The sequence below is a fragment of the Staurois parvus genome, unplaced genomic scaffold (genome assembly GCF_062004578.1).
Source record: "Staurois parvus isolate SC_StPar_1 unplaced genomic scaffold, SC_StPar_1.0 ptg000058l, whole genome shotgun sequence".
NCBI classification, from domain to species: Eukaryota; Metazoa; Chordata; class Amphibia; order Anura; family Ranidae; genus Staurois; species Staurois parvus.
Genome location: NW_028317854.1, coordinates 1,757,319 through 1,775,901, shown reverse-complemented (window position 1 = coordinate 1,775,901; position 18,583 = coordinate 1,757,319). Strand labels below are relative to the sequence as shown.

General features: G+C 41.0%; 1 protein-coding gene across 1 annotated transcript in view; it reads left to right on the top strand.

The window, feature by feature from the left end:
* Positions 1-17,377, top strand: part of TLCD3A (TLC domain containing 3A) — a 75,951-nt gene extending 58,574 nt beyond the window's left edge. Inside the window, exon 5 of the mRNA XM_089668451.1 lies at positions 8,524-17,377. Within this exon, the coding sequence (XP_089524577.1) occupies positions 8,524-8,793 (270 nt within the window). The 3' untranslated portion in view covers positions 8,794-17,377. The remainder of the gene's footprint in view (positions 1-8,523) is intronic.
* Positions 17,378-18,583: the final 1,206 nt, after the last annotated feature.

The window sequence follows — 18,583 nt, the reverse complement described above, 5'->3', positions numbered from 1 at the left end:
AGTGCACAGTGCACAAAAGTCACCAACTGTGTGCAGAGTTAGTAGCTAGAGACCTCCAAACTTTGTGGAATGTGTTTCCTTGGCTGAACAGCTGCATCCAAGATTTACATCACCAAGTGCAATGCAAAGTGTTGGATTCAGTGGTGTAAAGTACACCGCCACTGGACTCTAGAGCAGTGGACGTGTTCTCTGGAGTGACGAATCATGCTTTTCTGTCTCTGTCTGACAATCTGATGGACATGTCTGGGTTTGGTGGTTGCCAGGAGAACGGTACTTGCCTGATTGCATTGTGCTAAGTGTAAAGTTTGGTGGAGGGGGGATTATGGTGTGGGGTTGTTTTTCAGGGGTTGGGCTTGGCTTCTTAGTTCTAGTGAAGGGAACTAATAAGGCGTCAGCATACCAAGACATTTTGGACAATTTCATGCTCCTAACTTTGTGGGAACAGTTTTGGGATGGACCCTTCCTTTTCCAACATGACTGCACACCAATGCACAAAGCAAGGTGCATAAAGACATGGATGAGCGAGTTTGGGGTGGAGGAACTTGACTGGCCTGCACAGAGTCCTGACCTCAACCCGATAGAACACCTTTGAATAATTTAAAGCGGAGACTGTGAGCCAGGCCTTCTTGTCCGATATCAGTGCATGACCTCTCAAATGCGCTTCTAGAAGAATGGTCAAACATTCCCATAGACACACTCCTAAACCTTGTGGACAGCCTCCCCAGAAGAGTTGAAGCTGTTATAGCTGCAAAGGGTGGGCCAACTCAACATGGAACCCTACGGACTAAGACTGGGATGCTATTAAAGTTCATGTGTGTGTAAAGGCAGGCGGCCCAATACTTTTGGCAAAATAGTGTATACAGGTGCATCTCAATACATTAGAAAACCATCAAAAAGTTAATTTATTTCAGTAATTCAATTCAAAAAGAGAAACTAGTATATTATATAGATTCATTACACAGAGTGATATATTTCAAGCATTTCTTTCTTTAAATGTTGATGATTATGGTACTCAGTACTTGATCGGGGCTCCTTTTGCATGAATTACTGCATCAATGCGGCATGGCATGGAGGAGATCAGCCTGTGGCACTGCTGAGGTGTTATGGAAGCCCAGGTTGCTTTTATAGCAGTCTTCAGCTCGTCTGCATTTTTGGGTCCGGTGTCTTTCATCTTCCTCTTGACAATACCCCATAGATTCTCTATGGGGTTTTGGTCAGGCAAGTTTGTTGGCCAGTCAAGCACAGTGATACCATGATCATTAAACCAGGTATAGGTAATTTCGGCAGTGTGGACAGGTGCCAAGTCCCACTGGAAAGTGAAATCAGCATCTCCATAAAGTTGGTCAGCAGAGGGAAACATAAAGTGCTCTAGAATTTCCTTGTAGAGGGCTGCACTGACTTTGGACTTGATAAAACACAGTGGACCAATACCAGCAGATGACATGGCTCCCCAAATCATCACTGACTCTGGAAACTTCACTCTGGACCTCATGCAACTTGGATTCTGTGCCTCTCCGCTCTTCCTACAGCCTCTGGGACCTTGATTTTACTTTCATTCGAAAAGAGGACTTTGGACCACTGAGCAACAGTCCAGTCCTTTTTCTCCTTAGTCCAGGTAAGACGCTTCTGACGTTGCCTCTGGTTCAGGAGTGGCTTGACACAAGGAATACGACAGTTGTAGCCCATGTCCTGCATACATCTGTGTGTGGTGGCTCTTGAAGCACTGACACCAGCCGTAGTCCACTCCTTGTGAATCTCCCCTCCTCCGTAGTCGTAGTCCACTCCTTGTGAATGGCCTTTGCTTCACAATCCTCCAAAGACTGCAGTTATCCCTGTTGCTTGTGCATCTTTTTCTACCACACTTTTTACTTTCACTCAACTTTCCACTAATATGCTTGGAAACAGTACTCTGTGAACAGCCAGCTTCTTTAGCAATGACCTTTTGTGACTTACCCTCCTTGTGGAGGGTGTCAGTGACAGTCTTCCCCATGATTGCGTAACTTACTGAAAAAGACTGATAGACCATTAAAAGGTTCAGGAAACCTTTACAGGTGTTTTGAGTTAATTAGCTGATTAGAGTGTGACACATGAATCTACAGTATTGAACTTTTTCACAATATTCTAACTTTTTGAGATACTGAATTTTGGGTTTTCACTAACTCTAAGCCATAATCATCAAAATTAAAAGAGAGAATTGCTTGAAATATATCACTCTGTGTGTAATGACTCTATATAATATATGAGTTTCACTTTTTCAATTGAATTGCTGAAATAAATTAACTTTTTGATGTTATTCTAATTTATTGAGATGCACCTGTAGAGCTACCTGCTTGTAGTTTTTACACTTAAGGATTAGTTCTGCTTTATTTACTTCTGTGGTCAAATTCTCTCTTTTAATCACTTAAATGAGAGGTCAGTACTACTAAGATAATGAAAGAGATAGTCATAAACCCTTTAAATATTTTCAAGAGACCCATGCAGCCCCCAATACTGAATGATATCACTATATGCAACTACAACATTTTGCTTCCTCTTTAACCACCTGGCAACTGTGCTATAGCCGAATGACAGCTACAGCGTGGTTGTCCAGTTCTGGGAGGGAGTCATATGACGTCCTCCCAGAACGCGCCTTCCCGTGCGCCCCAGCGGTGCGCACCCAGCGATCTCCGTGATCTCTGTGTCCTACGGACACAGCTGATCACGTGATGTGGTAAAAGGCCAATCACAGCGGCCTTTTACCACATGATCAGCTGTGTCCAATGCAGTTGCTGGTTGCTGGCTGCACTTTCCTCAAACTGTCACAGCTTGAGGAAAGTACTGCTGATAACCGGCAATTGTCAGAAAACAGATCGGCACTGATCATCAGGGCACTGATGATCAGTGTCCTGATGATCACTGCCCGGCAGTGCCACCCACCTGTACCCAGCAGTGCCACCCAAAAGTGCCAAGCAGTGCCACCCTCCTGTGCCCATCAGTGCGTAGCAGTGCCACCCACCTGTGCCACCCAACAGTGCCCAGCAGCTGCATATCAGTGCAGCATCATCAGTGCTGCCTATCAGTGCATCCTCATCAATGCACATCAGTGAAGGAGAAAAATTACCGGTTTGCAAAATTTTATAATAGAAACAAAGAAAATCTTTTTTTTTTTTTTTCGATTTTTTGCTTTTTTTTGTTTATAGCGCAAAAAATAAAACACCCAGCGACGAGTAAATACCACCAAAAGAAAACACTATTTGTGTGAAAAAAATTACACAAATTTCATATGGGTACAGCTTTGCATGACCGTGCAATTGTCATTCAAATTGCGACAGCGCTGAAAGCTGAAAATTGGCCTGGTAAGGAAGGGGGTATAAGTGCCCGGTGGTAGGCAAGTGGTTAACCCTTTGAGGAACGTAAAATTTTGGAATGCCAAAAGAATCAATTTTTTTGTTTTTAAAGTTCGTACACTTCAGTTGCTGCAAACTAAGCCATTTCATGAAATAATTGGCAAAAAGCTAGATCCATTTGTTGTTTGTTGATAAGAACTAATATTGTGACTCAAACAAAAAAAAAAAAGAGTTTTAAATTCTTAATCAGATGATACACGCAATTAAAAACATGGGACAAATATGTCCCTTGGTCCTCAAAGGGTTAAACAGTGTTATTTCATCAACAAAAACCTTTTCCTCATAATTTTTGTAAGTGGCATTTTTCTAATGACAAAACGAAAATTAAACCAGATTTTTGTCAATTGACAAAAACTAATTAAATTTTCGTCAATGAACGAAAACAGAACAGAAATGTAAGGGAGGGATGTTTTAGTTATAAAGATATTATATAATGGCTAAATCTGTGTCTATGTAGTTTGCTCAAACCTTAATACGATAAATAATAACATGTTGTTCGATTTTTACTCCTGGAGTATATAATGATTTTGGAAGTTCTAGAGAAACAATGCAGTACAATTTAACTAAACCCATTAGATTTTAGTTGACTAAAATGATTTTAGTTGACTAAAATACGACTGAAACTAAGGCTCCATTCACACCTATGCAGTTTGCTTTTTGTCCGTTTTGTATTGCCTTTCACAGTTTGCTTTTGACGCAATTTTAATGCGTTTTTACTGCGTTTTGTTCTGTTTTTTTTTATTTGGAAAAGTGGAATTTTTTTTGTTGCTGGGCAGAATAAAAATGCAAAACTTGGCAAAAACGCGCTGTCATGCATTTCAGAGGCTTGTCCATTGAACTCTGTTGTAGCAAAGGTATTGCTTTTTGCTTTTAAAAAAGTCCCTGACCCTTTCCAAATACACAGCAGGTCAAAAAAGCACATGGGACAAGTTCCATAGGAAACCATGTTAAATGGACTGCAGTGCGTTTTTACAAAAAGCACTAAAAAATGCATTGGTGTGAAGGGAGCCTAAAATAATTCATATAACTAAAGTACGACTAAAACGAAAATAGCATTTTAGCAAAAATACTAAAATTAAATTGAAATTCGACGTTAAAATAACACTGCTCTCTAACACATCGAACCACAACTCCCCTTGTGATAATAATATTCGAAAGGCCTTATCTCCTTAATACATGCCTCCATTCAAGCTTCTAAATCATACCCAAAAAAAAGCACATTATATACTTTGATGGGAAGAGGAAAGGGGAAATATCTACCAGAGGAGGTTTGAATGGAAATATGGACCTCAACAGCTTAAGCTCACTTAACGTGTTACTAAACCCACAACAGTAAAATCAGTCTGTATATGCAGTAAAGTATGCTTGTTATACTCACTGTGGAACCTAAGAGGTTAATCCTCTGCATTGTGTAAAATGGCCATTTGATCCTGTTTTCTCTGCCTCTCCTCTTGTTCAAATGTCCACATCTTATCTCTTGATAAGACAGACTGAAGTTTAGTGTATATTGCTAGAGAGGTTTTTTTTTTATTTGGGAGAGTGCATGTGATCAGCACAGGGTCAATTAGCACTGTCCAGACAGAGTTCAGGGGTTTTGCTTCCTCCTAGAGCAGAAAGAAAACTCCTCCTACAAGCTTTAACCAGTGCTTAGCTGAAGTCACAAGACTGCTCTAACCGCTGATGAGAAAAGGTATTTAGCAGTTTATAATTACTAAAATAATTGCATTTCCATGTTGTGTGTACTGTGGGAGACCAAATATAGTAAATTCAGGTCCTGGGTTTAGTAACACTTTAATATTCTTGCTTTGGAGAATTCATATAAAGTCCTCTTCCTCTGGTATCTTACCAAATATGTACCCCAGTGCTCTACATTGTGCTTCCAAACAGGATTGCACAATGTTGCCATTTGGTGTTCATGTCCAACTGCTAGAAGATTGTGGATTCAAGTTTATACCTTGATATAGAACATTCTAGGCTTTAACCTATGCAAGGGTCCAGTTGAAGCAGTATTGAACAAACCTCCTCCGGACATCTTATACTTGAATAAAAAATGTATTACCTTTATCTCTAATGCCATTAATCAAATTATAGCTGCTTATTGGAAATGTCCAGCCTTCATTTTCTCTGAGGTTATTACTCAATGGAATGGGACTATAATTATTGAAAAATGCGTTGGCCACCTCTTCCTACACCCATGAGAAATTCCTCACAATTTGGTTCCCTGTGTACCTCTTTTCCCAACTCAGTCAATGGACATTACATCTTTGAGCTGTGTGGATATCAGGTGACCTGTGGGGGAGGGGAACTTACTTATTTTCTCCTCCTTCCCACCCTCTCCTCACTTGGTCCTTCTTAAAGCTGGCTATATATGGATCGAAATTCAGCCGGTTCAGCTGGAACCGGCTGAGATTAAATCTGTATATGGGCAGGCTGATTGTACCCAAGTCAGTCAACTTGGGTACAACCAGAATGTTGGATTTTTTTTACTTGCAATAACTGCCAGCCGCTAGTAGTAATTACTGTGTTTTGCTGGCTGAGAAGGCTCCCCGTGCACCTCCCCCTCTCCACCATCAGAACACAGTAGTGCTATGGGAGGCATTCCCACAGGCAGTGTTGATGGGGAAATCGAGTGAATCAACATTTCCAATAACCAGCTATAAATTGTTTAGTGGCATTAGAGATAAAGGTAATACATTTTGTATTGTCCGGAGGTTTGTTCAATATTGCTTCAACGAAAACTGAATTATCTATGGGCTGCCTAACTCATTTCCTTTCCCCTTCCCTCCCCCTTTCTTTTGCTTTCCTTATCTCATTTTTCTTTCTTTCTCCCTATTACTTCTTTTTGTTCTTTTTTTATATTATCTTTTTCCTTTCCTTTCACTTCTTTCTGCATTTTTTCCTAACTTAATGGTACAGTATTTCACCAAAGTATCCCAGTAATTCTGCCAAATACTCTGTTTATTGATGTAAGATTTATTTTTCCACCTTTGTTCTATCTTCAATATTACCTTTTTCCAAACATCCTTAAGAATGAATGTACAGCTTAATAATATATATACACAGTACAACATCTGCATTTGTACAAACCCCGACACTGTCGTTGGTGTAATTGAAATGTGTAATGATCTTGGGATATATTATGTTGGGATCAGGGGTGGACTGACAACTCATGGGGCCCCCGGGCAATAGGGGATCATGGGGCCCCTGTGTCCTTGCCCAAACTCAAAAAAGCCTATGAAAAAGGTACCAGGGGCATCTCATGGGGCCCCCTACTGACCCCGGGCCCTCAGGCGGTGCCCGAGTTTCCAAATGGTCAGTCTACCCCTGGTTGGGATATTGTTTTACTGGCTTAGAACTGATCTCCAGTCATATAGCTAAATACACGTTTGAAAAGAATACATGGCATTTCTTGTATCTGCCAAAGGATTTGTAATTTTGTCCAGCCAGTCCTGAGATGTACAGTATACATCACAGCCAAACTGGTGTATTTCTTGTCTTCTACTGTAGTTAATCAATGCAGCTAGGTCACCATCCTGCCCCCAGTCTGACTGGACTTTGAAGATGAAGTACACTGATGAGGCCACTGCTCTTCTATTGTCAGCATGTTCCTTGCTCACACTTGCCATATATTAGAGCAGGGAGTTTTATATTAATACAGATTCAGCCACTTACAATATAATGCATTTAATCACTGTTTAATAAATACAAAACCGCATTAAATGTTTTTTTATCTACAAATTCAGATTTAAAGGAAACCTGTATGCAAGAGAATATGGGGCTGCTACTGTCTGAAAAAGTTTGTGGAAATTTGACCTCATTTTGGCTTTCTAATCTGCATGTTTTTCCAGGTCAGGTACTCAGAAAAAATTTAAACTGGGAGGTATGATAATAAAAAACAGGTTATCCCAGCCATTCTCCACCAGGATTCTTCGAGAGACTGCTAGACATTCCTTCAGCTGTCTAACCTTCTATCTGATGGTGCCCGCATAGTTCCAGGGCTGATACCATTTAGCATAGCCAGCTGCTTGTCACCAGTGATCTTTTTAGCTGTCTGTGGCATTCTGGCCACCACTGTAAAGCATTGTTTGCACTGACCATCAGTGAAAGGTGGCATTTTTCCCGCTGAGCACTATTGAATTGGTTTTAGCAGGGGTTCCCCAAGCCAGCAAAATTATTTCAAGGGTTCCTCAGAAGGAAAAAGCTTAGAGGAATGCTTGGGTTATGCTGATGATTCTCAGGTTTTGTTACAGAATGCAAAACCTGAAATCTGCCATTCTTGCTTCAAAACTAATGTTGCATCTCTGCCCTGGTGCCTCTAAGACTGAGAACTGAGCAATCAAAGACCGCTGATCACCCAATTCTCGGCCTTCACTGAGCAGAGAGGGGTGACTGTCATTCACCGGCTCCCTGCTCTGCCTCTCCAGTGTTCACTGGAGCTTTAGGCTGTTGAGGGTTGCAGGAGCTGTTGACTCTGGCTCTCAGCAGCATGGACTGATTCAGTGACAGCAGGCTTTAGCCATGGGGTCATAGGAGTGCAGAACGAAGTGCACTACTTTGACCCAAAGGGGAATTAAAGCAGAACTCCCATGTAGTGGGGCTTGCCCACACTCTGGGTTAAGTGCTTGTTTTGTCTAGGGGCTCAAGAATAAACTGTACTTACCCTGTCCCCTGATTCTTCAGAAACCATGCTCCCTCATGTCCTGTGGTGGACTGTTCCTGGCATCCTCATGTCCAGAACCATTCTATGGGTGTGATAATGTCAGGAACAGCCCATTCACAAGACCACTAGCGTACAGGGGGGCAGGAACATCAGGGATCGGTCTTGCGCTCAGGGGATTGGCAGATTAGGTAAGTGTGTCTTTACTTTCAGAGCCCCTAGACAAAAACAAGCATTTAATCCATGCAGTGCGGGCACAGGCCCACTGCATGGAAAAATAAATTTTTTTCCCGGATTTCTTCTTTAAAACCAAAAGTGCTTTGGCCCTACTTCTCCTTTAACCCTTTCCTTTACAGGTATTGTTTTTTTAATTTTCTTCTAGCAACAGATCCACTTTATGTGGTTTATATTTGACCTTAGAACTGGTATATAATTGAATGTATTGAAAAGCATTAATTTATTTTCCTTTTCTTTTAACAGATGAATTTGCAGAACTCCTTCTTGCATAAAGTAAATGGTGCATTTGTGCTCATAACGTTCTTCATCTGCCGCATCCTGCTCTTTCCTTTTATGTACCACGCCTACGGAAAGCAGTATGGGATTCCACTATATAAAGTACCTTTCAACATTCCCTTGCACTGCAACATTGTAAATGCCACCATTATGGCTCCACAGATATACTGGTTTTGGCTCATTTGCAGAAAAGCCTTAAGACTCTATACCAGTTCTAGCTCCAGTAAAGACAGATAACACTCGCCTGTATGACAAAGTCATGTTTCATAGCAGTCTTTTCATTTGGCAAGTGAGGTCCCTTGTAAGGGATGGGGACTGACGGTACTACAACCAACTGTGTCATACTAGCTCTGTGAGGCCATGCAGACTACTTGATATGTGTAGAAACAATCATGGAAATTTGTTACAAACTTATAAGCTAATGCAAACACTATTTTGTCAGATTTAAAAAAAAAAAAAAAGGAAGTTTTGTAAGTCACGATGGGAATTTCTACATCAGTATTGCACTATATTTTTTATAGCTAATTTGCTAAGTGTTTGAGTTGTAGCTTTTGTTATTACAATTGCATAAAGTAACTGATTTTTAAATTAAAGACGTATTTTATTAGAAAACTGCATTATTTGAACCAATATTAGCAAAGTAAGTTATGTTCAATTAGCATAACATTTCACACTTAGTATATATAACTCTTAACTTCCTGAAAGTACTAAGGCTGGGACACTTTTAACAAATCATTGATTGTAGCAAGAAGATTGTAATACTGAAGAATGTATTTGTATATACCTCTAATACTATATTTTCACAGTGGGCGGTATATAGGAGGATTCCACCTCTTCTTCTGTCACTTATTATTCTCCTGTTTCTGAATAGTTAAAGAAGAATTCCATGCAGTGGGTCTGTACATGTACGGTGTGGGTTAACTGCTCTTTTTTGTATAGGATTGAGGAGAGTGGAGATATACTTACCTAATCCACCAATCCTCAGAGCGCAAGACCGGTCCCTGCCGCCCTGCATGCTAGCGGTCTTCTGCATAGATTGTTCCTGACGTCATCACGCCCATAAACTGGCTCTGGATGTGAGGATGGCAAGAACAGTCCACCGCTGGATTTGGGGAGCGCTGTTTTCTAGAGGATCAAAGGATTGGGTAAAGAGCAGTTAAGAGCAGTTTCCCCACTGCATGGGGGAAAAAAAATTCATGGAGTTCTGCTTTAATTGCTAAACCAACTGCCTGTGTTTTTACAGGTGCTTATTGCACTGTTAGTCTAGCAGAATGAGTATGGGAAAGAAAAAAAGAAAGATACTTCACAGAAAATAAAGAAAGTACACCCCATGGAAATTGTTGACTCTTTCAACATGATTGAACAGGTAAACATTAGATCTAGATACAAATAGTGCCTACAGATACATTTCAATAAGATCAAAAGCGGAATTTTAATAATTTATTCAACTAATACATGTAATGGTATACTGTAGAAAAGAAAGTACAAAATTAGTATTGTGTCCTTTATAGAAATTCTTGTAGACATTTTGTATAACTACCTGCCAGTCTTTGAGATTGACTCAGTAAAAGTTTTTTATCACTTCTTCATGCAGAATTCCTTCAGTTGCAAGATGTTCGGGGGTTTTCTTGTATGAACCGCCTGCTTAAAAACTCCCCAACAAAAATTCCCCTATATAAATCTTCTATTTCCGTGTTTTGAGCCATTCCTTGGTGTGATGTGGATCATTTTCATGTTTATTTATTTCAGGTACTTATATAGCACCGTCAATTTATGCAGCGCTTTACATATATATTGTACATTCACATCAGTCCCTAACCCCCAAGGGGTGTACAATCTAAGGTCCCTAACTTACACTCATACATACACATACTAGGGTCAATTTAGACAGGAGCCAATTAACCTACCAGCATGTCTTTGGAGTGTGGGAGGAAACCGGAGTACCCGGAGGAAACCCACGCAGGCACAGGGAGAACATGCAAACTCCAGGCAGGTGGTACCGTGGCTGGGAATCAAACCAACAACCCTAGTACTGCCAGGCGGAAGTGCTAACCATTTAGCCACTGTGCTGTTGAAAGACTTATCCTGGTTCAGCTTCAACCTGAACAGGTGGCTTTACATTTTCATCAAGTAACATTATGGCCACCCACCGTAACCCATCAAGGCATGGACTCCACTAAACATGTGAAGGTATGCTGTGGTATCTGGCACCATGTCATGAGTAGCAGATCCTTTAAGTCCCGTAAGTTGCGAAGTGGGGCCTCCATGGATCAGACTTGTTTTTCCAGATATCCCACAGATGGTCAATTGGATTCAGATCTGGAGAATTTGGAGGCCAAGTCAACACCTCAAACTTGTGTTTCTAAAACCATTCTTGAATTCATCAGACCAGGCCACCTACTTAATTTGCTCCTGTGGTCTAGTTTTGATGCTCACGTGCCAATTGTAGTCGCTTTTGGCTGTGGACAGGGGTCTGCATGAGCACCTTGACCCGTCTGCACCCGTCCCCATACACAACAAACTGTAATGCATTGTGTGTTCTGACACCTTTCTATCTGAACCAGCATCCATTTTCAGCAATTTGAGCTACAGTAGCTCTTCTATTGGATCGGACTACACGGGCCAGTCTTTGCATTAATGAGCCTTGGACGTCTATGACCCTGTCATCGTTTTGCCGGTTTTCCTTCCTTGGACCACTTTTGGTGGGTCCTGACCATTTCAGACCAGGAACATCCCACAAGAGCTGCAGTTTTGGAGATGCTCTGACCCAGTTCTCTGGACATTAGTCTGGCCCTTGTCAAAGTCATTCAAATAGTTATGCTTGCCCATTTTTTCTGTTTTAAAACATCCACTTCAGGGACCACGTTTATTTGCTGCCTAATATATCCTATCCACTTTAAGATGCCATAACAACAAGATAATCAATTTTATTCACTTTATCATTCAGTGGTTATAATGTTATGGCTGATTGATGTATATCTTTGATCAGGGCCTTATGCAGCAATACAACCCCAAACCATAACATTTCCACCACCATGCTTTACAGTTGTTATGGGATACTTCTGAAGTACTCAGTTTGTGGCTAACAACTGTGACAAAAGAGCTCTATCTTGATTGATCAGTCTTTAGTAAATTGTTCCAGGAGTCCAGAATTTGTCTGTGTTCAATGGCAAACTGTAATCTACACTATATTGCCAAAAGTATTGTGCCGCCTGCCTTTACACGTACATGAACTTTAATGGCAACCGAATCTTAGTCCGTAGGGTTCAATATTGAGTTGGCCCACCCTTTGCAGCTATAACAGCTTCAACTCTTCTGGAAAGGCTGTTCACAAGGTTTAGGAGTGTGTCTATGGGAATGTTTGACCATTCTTCCAGAAGAACATTTGTGAGGTCAGGCACTGATGTTGGATGAGAAGGTCTGGCTCGCAGTCTCTGCTCTAATTCATCCCAAAGGTGTTTTATCAGGTTGAGGTCAGGAATCTGTGCAGGCCAGTCAAGTTCCTCCACCCCAAACTCACTCATCCATGTCTTTATGGACCTTGCTTTGTGCACTGGTGCGCAGTCATGTTGGAACAGGAAGGAGCCATCCCCAAACTGTTCCCACAAGGTTGGGAGCATGAAATTGTCCAAAATGTCTTGCTATGCTGATGCCTTAAGAGTTCTCTTCACTGGAACTGAGAAGGCCTGGCTCACAGTCTCTGCTCTAATTCATCCCAAATGTGTTCTATCGGGTTGAGGTCAGGACTTTGTGCAGGCCCGTCAAGTTCCTCCACCCCAAACTCGCTCATCCATGTCTTTATGGACTTTGCTTTGTGCACTGATGCGCAGTCATGTAGGAACAGGAAGGGGCCATCCACCTTCTGCGCACTGTATGCGATGACCCCTCTTTGTTATTTTATGTGGCCTACCACTTGGCGGCTGAGTTGCTGTTGTTGCCAGTTGCTTCCACTTTGTTATAATACCACTAATAGTTGACTGTGGAATATTTAGTAGCAAGGAAATTTCACAGATGGACTTATTGCACAGGTGGCAGCCTATCATGGTACGACACTTGAATTCACTGACCTTCATGAGTGTGACCCATTCTTTCACAAATGTTTGTAGAAGCAGTCTGCATACCTAGGTGCTTGATTTTATACACCTGTGACCATGGAGGTGATTAGAACACCTGACTTCAATAATTTGGAGGGGTGCCCAATACTTTTGGCAACATAGTGTATCTTTAATGCTGTTTTTAGACAGCAAATGCTTTTTTTTTTAACACCTCTTATGCAGGTTGAATTGGTGCAGTTTCTTTCTGATTGTAGGTGCATGCACTTTAACCCCAGCAGTTGCAAGGGTTATCTGAACATCCTGCAATTAAATTTTGGGGTACAAAATTTAATTGCATAAAATTGACTTTTTTTTTTGGGTTGAATTTGCTGGGCCAGCCAGTCCTGCCAGACCACCAGTCATTTGAAATCTACGTCACTAGATGTTTTCCTTATAGGGGAATGATTGATTTCAAATAATTTGGTGTTCTTATTAAATCTCTTGGCAAACTTAAGCATTTACAACTTTTTTTCTGAGGGCCGTAGCTTTTTGTATTTTGATATAATGAAACTACAAATACCGAGATATTTGAGGTTTGAATAAGACAGGTCCACATGCATACTCCCCTGGCACATAATCTTGAATACCAGATTCTAACTTGATTGATTTGAAGAAGTGGTGGTAAATGTAGGGGTATACATTATTTTTCTATACAACATCTTCATTTTCATTAATGTTAATTGCATGCATAATTTATTCAAGCACCTCGATCTGTAGACACTATTTGAATCAAGATCTAATCTTAGCTTGGTAAAAAAAATTAACAATTGCAGTTGTCACTTATATATAAATATACACTTTCTTTTTAAATTGCTCCTTTTCCTAAGTAGTAAAGGAAGGAAGTTAGATCAGTGCTTACACATGTTAATGGTAGTATGATGCATGTGTATTTCCTTGGAAAGCTTTTGTCTCTGCATGTTCTAAAGAAGTTATTTTCCCCTTAACTTTACAAGCCACACTTGCAGAAGTTTTGTTCATGCTACATTTTTTTCGATAAAATATTGTAGCATGTGACAACAAGATTCCCAATGGTAATTGCTCTCCAATCAAAAGATGAGCAAACATTCTTCAAAAAAGCTGGTAGATGTAGTCACATTATGAGTATATTTATGTCATGATCATCTGATCATTTCATAAGATAAGATTTATGACAGGAAATATTAAAATCTTTTTTCCTAGACCACCAAAACTTATAGGTGTATATTTTTCTTCTTTTAACCCTGGTTCACACTGATGCGAATTTGCAGCATTTTCAGTGCGAATTCCGCACCGCATCAGAAACGCAACTCCATTCACGCGAACCGCTGTGGGTGTGTATGTTAAGTTAACAACACCCCGAAAGCAGTCCGCAAAACGCGGTGCAATGTGCAGAATCAGATCGCATAGGTGTGAATACCTATGCAATCCAATTCAGGCGGACCAAAAAAGGGTCCTGCATGTTTTTGGTGCGGGTGCGGTGTGAATAGAGCCATACAAAATGTATGGCTGCAATCGCACCGCACACAAATCGCATGTGATTTGCACAGGAATACGGTGCGGTTCCTGTGCGAATCACATGCGATATACCGCACCGCACATATGTAAACCCAGGCTTAGAGTCAGTTCACATATATGTGGATTGGATGTGGTTTGAACATGTGAAATAACATTGCTTCCTATGGTTCCTGTTCACATACGTCCAGCACACTGGCAGTGCAGATTCAGTGCGGATTAAGTCATGTCCGATTTCTGAGCAGTGCGGTTCGGTTCAGATGTGGATTACAGGCTTATTGATTTCTATGGGAATTGCTTCTGAATCGCACATCATAAGTTTGTGAACACAATTTCAGGCTGGATTTCTCTGCAGATCCTGATGTAAACCTGACCTGAACTGCCAAACAACTACTTTGTCAATTAGCTGTGAAAACGGAGCTTCAATTCCCACCGCACATGTGTGAATCCATAGTAGTCGCTTTTTCTTTCCAGTCCCACAGCTCTGCTTATCTAGGTGATTTTGTCAGTCATGTTAAAGCACCAGAAAAGAAAGACGTTCAAATTCAGTAAAAAATCCTTGTTTATAACTATTTCCCATGACTCCATCCTGGCTCTGCCCTCTGATGCTCATAGGAGCAACCATAAGGTCTTAGTAGGAGAACATAGGAGGACAATTTAAGTACATTTTTATGCACAGTGGCATATAGATATGAATATCACTATACAGTGTTATTTGATTCAATAAATCGATACTAGAGTCAGCCCCTTAAACACCAATTTGTTTTCTTGTAAATTTTTGCATGGAAAAAAATAGGTGAGGAAAGGAGTGTCAGGGCTGGTGAAGACAAGGTTCTGGGTCAACTCATTCTAAAGCATGGATGTAAGTCCACAGGGCTGACTGTGCTTGGACACAGGAACAGCGACTTCCCAAGGAGCTGGATCTGTCAGAGCACAGGAGAGGCAGCCTATACCTGCACTGTTTGCAGTGTCCCCCTGGCGGAAAGCGATCAGTGATTCAGAGTTAACATAACTGGAGACAAGTTCTTGCTATCAGATGTCAGCATGGACATGACTGGTGTGCTTGACCTGGAAGTGTGGGGTTTCTAGCTGTGGTGCAGATCATTGCTCTGTACACCCCTAATTGTACCTCCCAAACATTTTGGGAATTTCTCTAAGGGGGAGTTACTGTACAGCAAGTGACCAGCATTATCCCCATAACGGTTTGTGTTATAACTATGGTAACCCATTATTAGTGTCATCATCACAATAGGAAAAATAGTGTCTAACATATGATTTAACACCTGTATTCCTATAGCGCTGACGTATTTGGTTGTGCAACAGAGTGCAGTGCACACCAGTGTAATTGTATATTTTGCCAGTAAACACAAATGGAGAGGTTTTTCACAGTGAATTAAATATTTTTTTTTGTGGGTAAAAAAAAAAAAAAAAAAAAAATTCTCATTAACCCCTTCACGCCGACCGTACGCAAATAAGCAGCCCCACTGGACTGGGCTTTTTTCCGTGGGGCCGCATATTTGCGTTCCTGTCTTTGTGCTTGGAGTACACCTCACAGGTCACTCCCAGCACAGAGACCAGGGTCTCACTGAAAGGCCAGGGTCCCGTTCTAATGATCGGAACGCGGAACTCCTGATTCCTGGGTTCCCGATAGCTGTGATAGCCTCTGATTGGCTATCACAGTGATCAGTTACTGTGACGCCCACCCCCATGTTTTCTGTGGCTGAATGGAGGAGATACATTGTATCTCTGTCCTTTCAGAGAGAAAAACAAAGTGTGTAAAAATAAATATAATAAAAAAAATCAAGATCTAGATCAAGGTTTAATCTAGGTCAGTGCAAGGGTTAGTGTTTGGGTCAAAGGTCAGAGTCAAAGGTCGGGGTCAGTAATGTGGGATTTTTTTTTTTTTTAAATTAGTATCACTGTCAGTGGCAGGATAAAAAAAACAGCAAAATGCGCACGATTGTTGTTTGTACTCGTAATATAGCCCAGACACAACTAACATACACATACAGTGAAGGAAATAAGTATTTGATCCCCTGCTGATTTTGAATGTTTGCCCACTCACAAAGAAATGATCAGTCTAAAAATCGAATGGTAGGGGTATTGTAACACTGAGAGACAGAATAGCAACAAAAAATTCAAAAGAAATGCATGTTTTTTACTATTTTGGGACAGTTTTCATTTGATAATAAAAAATCAGGAGATATCAATTACCATTTACTACCAAATGAAAGCCCAATTTGTCCTAAAAAAAGAAGAAGGTATAATCTACCTGGATGCACAAAGTAGTTGTGATGATATGTACGGTTTTACTAACACATGTCAAAGTTGAAAAATTGTGCTTAGACATTAAGATTTGTTTTACCCTTAGGCGTGAAGGAGTTAAAAAGTTAAATTCTAATAATTGTTTATCTATTATTATATTCACATTTTAGGATTGTGTTAATATACCATGATCTGTAGATTTTACAATAATTTTTTTCAAGGTTTCCTCCATGAAAAAAAAAAAAAGTTTGATAAGACTATGTTAGACAATGTAATTTTTATGTAATCAGATAACTATAACTAAATAACTGAGTGTGTAAAGTGTCCTCCTCTTCTTGTGCCATTGCACTCTTTAACTAAGGTAAGAGTGATAAAAACAGCGTGCATGCAGCATTTTCAGCAGTGCTGTAAAGGGTAAATTGGGGTGCCATCATAATAACTAGCATGCAGTGCACTGATGTTAATGGACCTTTATGAAATGCATTAGAGGGAAGAGCCAGATTGGTGCAGAATAAGCTATCACAATAATCTGTTATAAACAAGGACTTTCTGATGTGTTACTGAATTTCTTCCTTTTTGTAGAGGCAGGTGAAACTAATCATCATCCTTTATATATGACAACAGTGTACACCCAGGGAGAAAGGCGTGGGAGTGGTGAATTCCTCCGGAATTGTTATGCCTTTAGCACCATTTAATTCAGTCAGTCACTGTGAGATTATGAAGCCTGTTATAAGGCTAGTAACTAAGAAATACTTATAGTGTGTTTGATATTATGGATGGATACATTTCTTAATGATGTGCGTATATGTACAGTGTGATGCTTAAGATATACACACATTGATTGTACTTTGTAGATTTATTGCTATTTTATAATTACTATACCCAGGTAAAGTCATGGTGGACATTACGTTTGTGTATACATTGTGAAGCTCCATCTATATGTGCAATACCTAATAAAATGGTCTTTCCTATTTCTGAGTGTCATTTTTATGTAACTATAGGTGTATTTATTAGGTTATACTTAAGGGGTATACAGAAGGTCCCTGCATGTCTCTTATCCCACATCTCTTACGTACTGGAACACATGGCACGCAGAGCCACCAATCCTTTCCCAGTGCCTTACACAGCTGCTGCCATCCCACACTATCTGCATGCAGGGTACCAGGCAGCAAAAGCTGCTGCTGGGACCTCTGTGTGGATTTCCAGCAGGCACAGCAAACTCTTCCTCCTTTGCTGTGGCTGGGTCCACTGGAGTTCCTGATGTGGCTGTAGCAGAGACTGACACTATAGCAGCAGTATCCTGCTCTTTGCAAGGGTTAGAAGAAAAAAAAGCTCCCTTTGTTTATGTCCCCAGTGCTGTTTGCTGCCTGCGGAGACCCAAAGTTGGGTTCAGTTCTCTGCATCCCATGCCTCCTTTTTGTCTGTTGGACCTGAAGCTGCAACTCTGTCGCTCCCGAACCCTGCTTTCCCAGGACCAAGCTAATCTTCCCCTCTGGAAGGACTCTGCAAGTCTCTCACTCTGCTGACCATCCTGCCAAGATCCCCTTTCACCAAGCCAACCCAGCAGGCTTTCTAGGGCTGCCAGACTTTTGCAGTGCGAGTCCTTGTACCCTTGTGTTGTATTCTTTGCTATGCAATATTACTGTTCAAAACACTGCTGAATGTTCTTGCTGTGCTGAAATGCTGTCCCTGTGCCTCTGGATTTATGCTCTGCTGTGCCATATTGCGGTCTGTGACCCTGCTACTTAGCCTTGCTGTGCCTGGATTGCTTCATTATGAATGGGCTATCAATGCACTATTTATTTATATTATTTCAGGTACTTATATAGCGCTGTCAATTTATGCAGCGCTTTACATATATATATATATTGTACATTCACATCAGTCCCTAACCCTCAAAGGGTATACAATCTAAGGTCCCTAACTTACACTTATACATACACATACTAGGGCCAATTTAGACAGGAGCCAATTCACCTACCAGCATGTCTTTGGAGTGTGGGAGGAAATCAGAATACCCGGAGGAAACCCACGCAGGCACAGGGAGAACATGCAAACTCCAGGCAGGTGGTGCAGTGCATATACAGCAGGTAGCTGTTTAAAAATCATACCTAGGTACCTGCTGCATCTGTCCCCCGCTGGCTCCAAGTGTGAAAACTCGCATGACCGCTGATTGC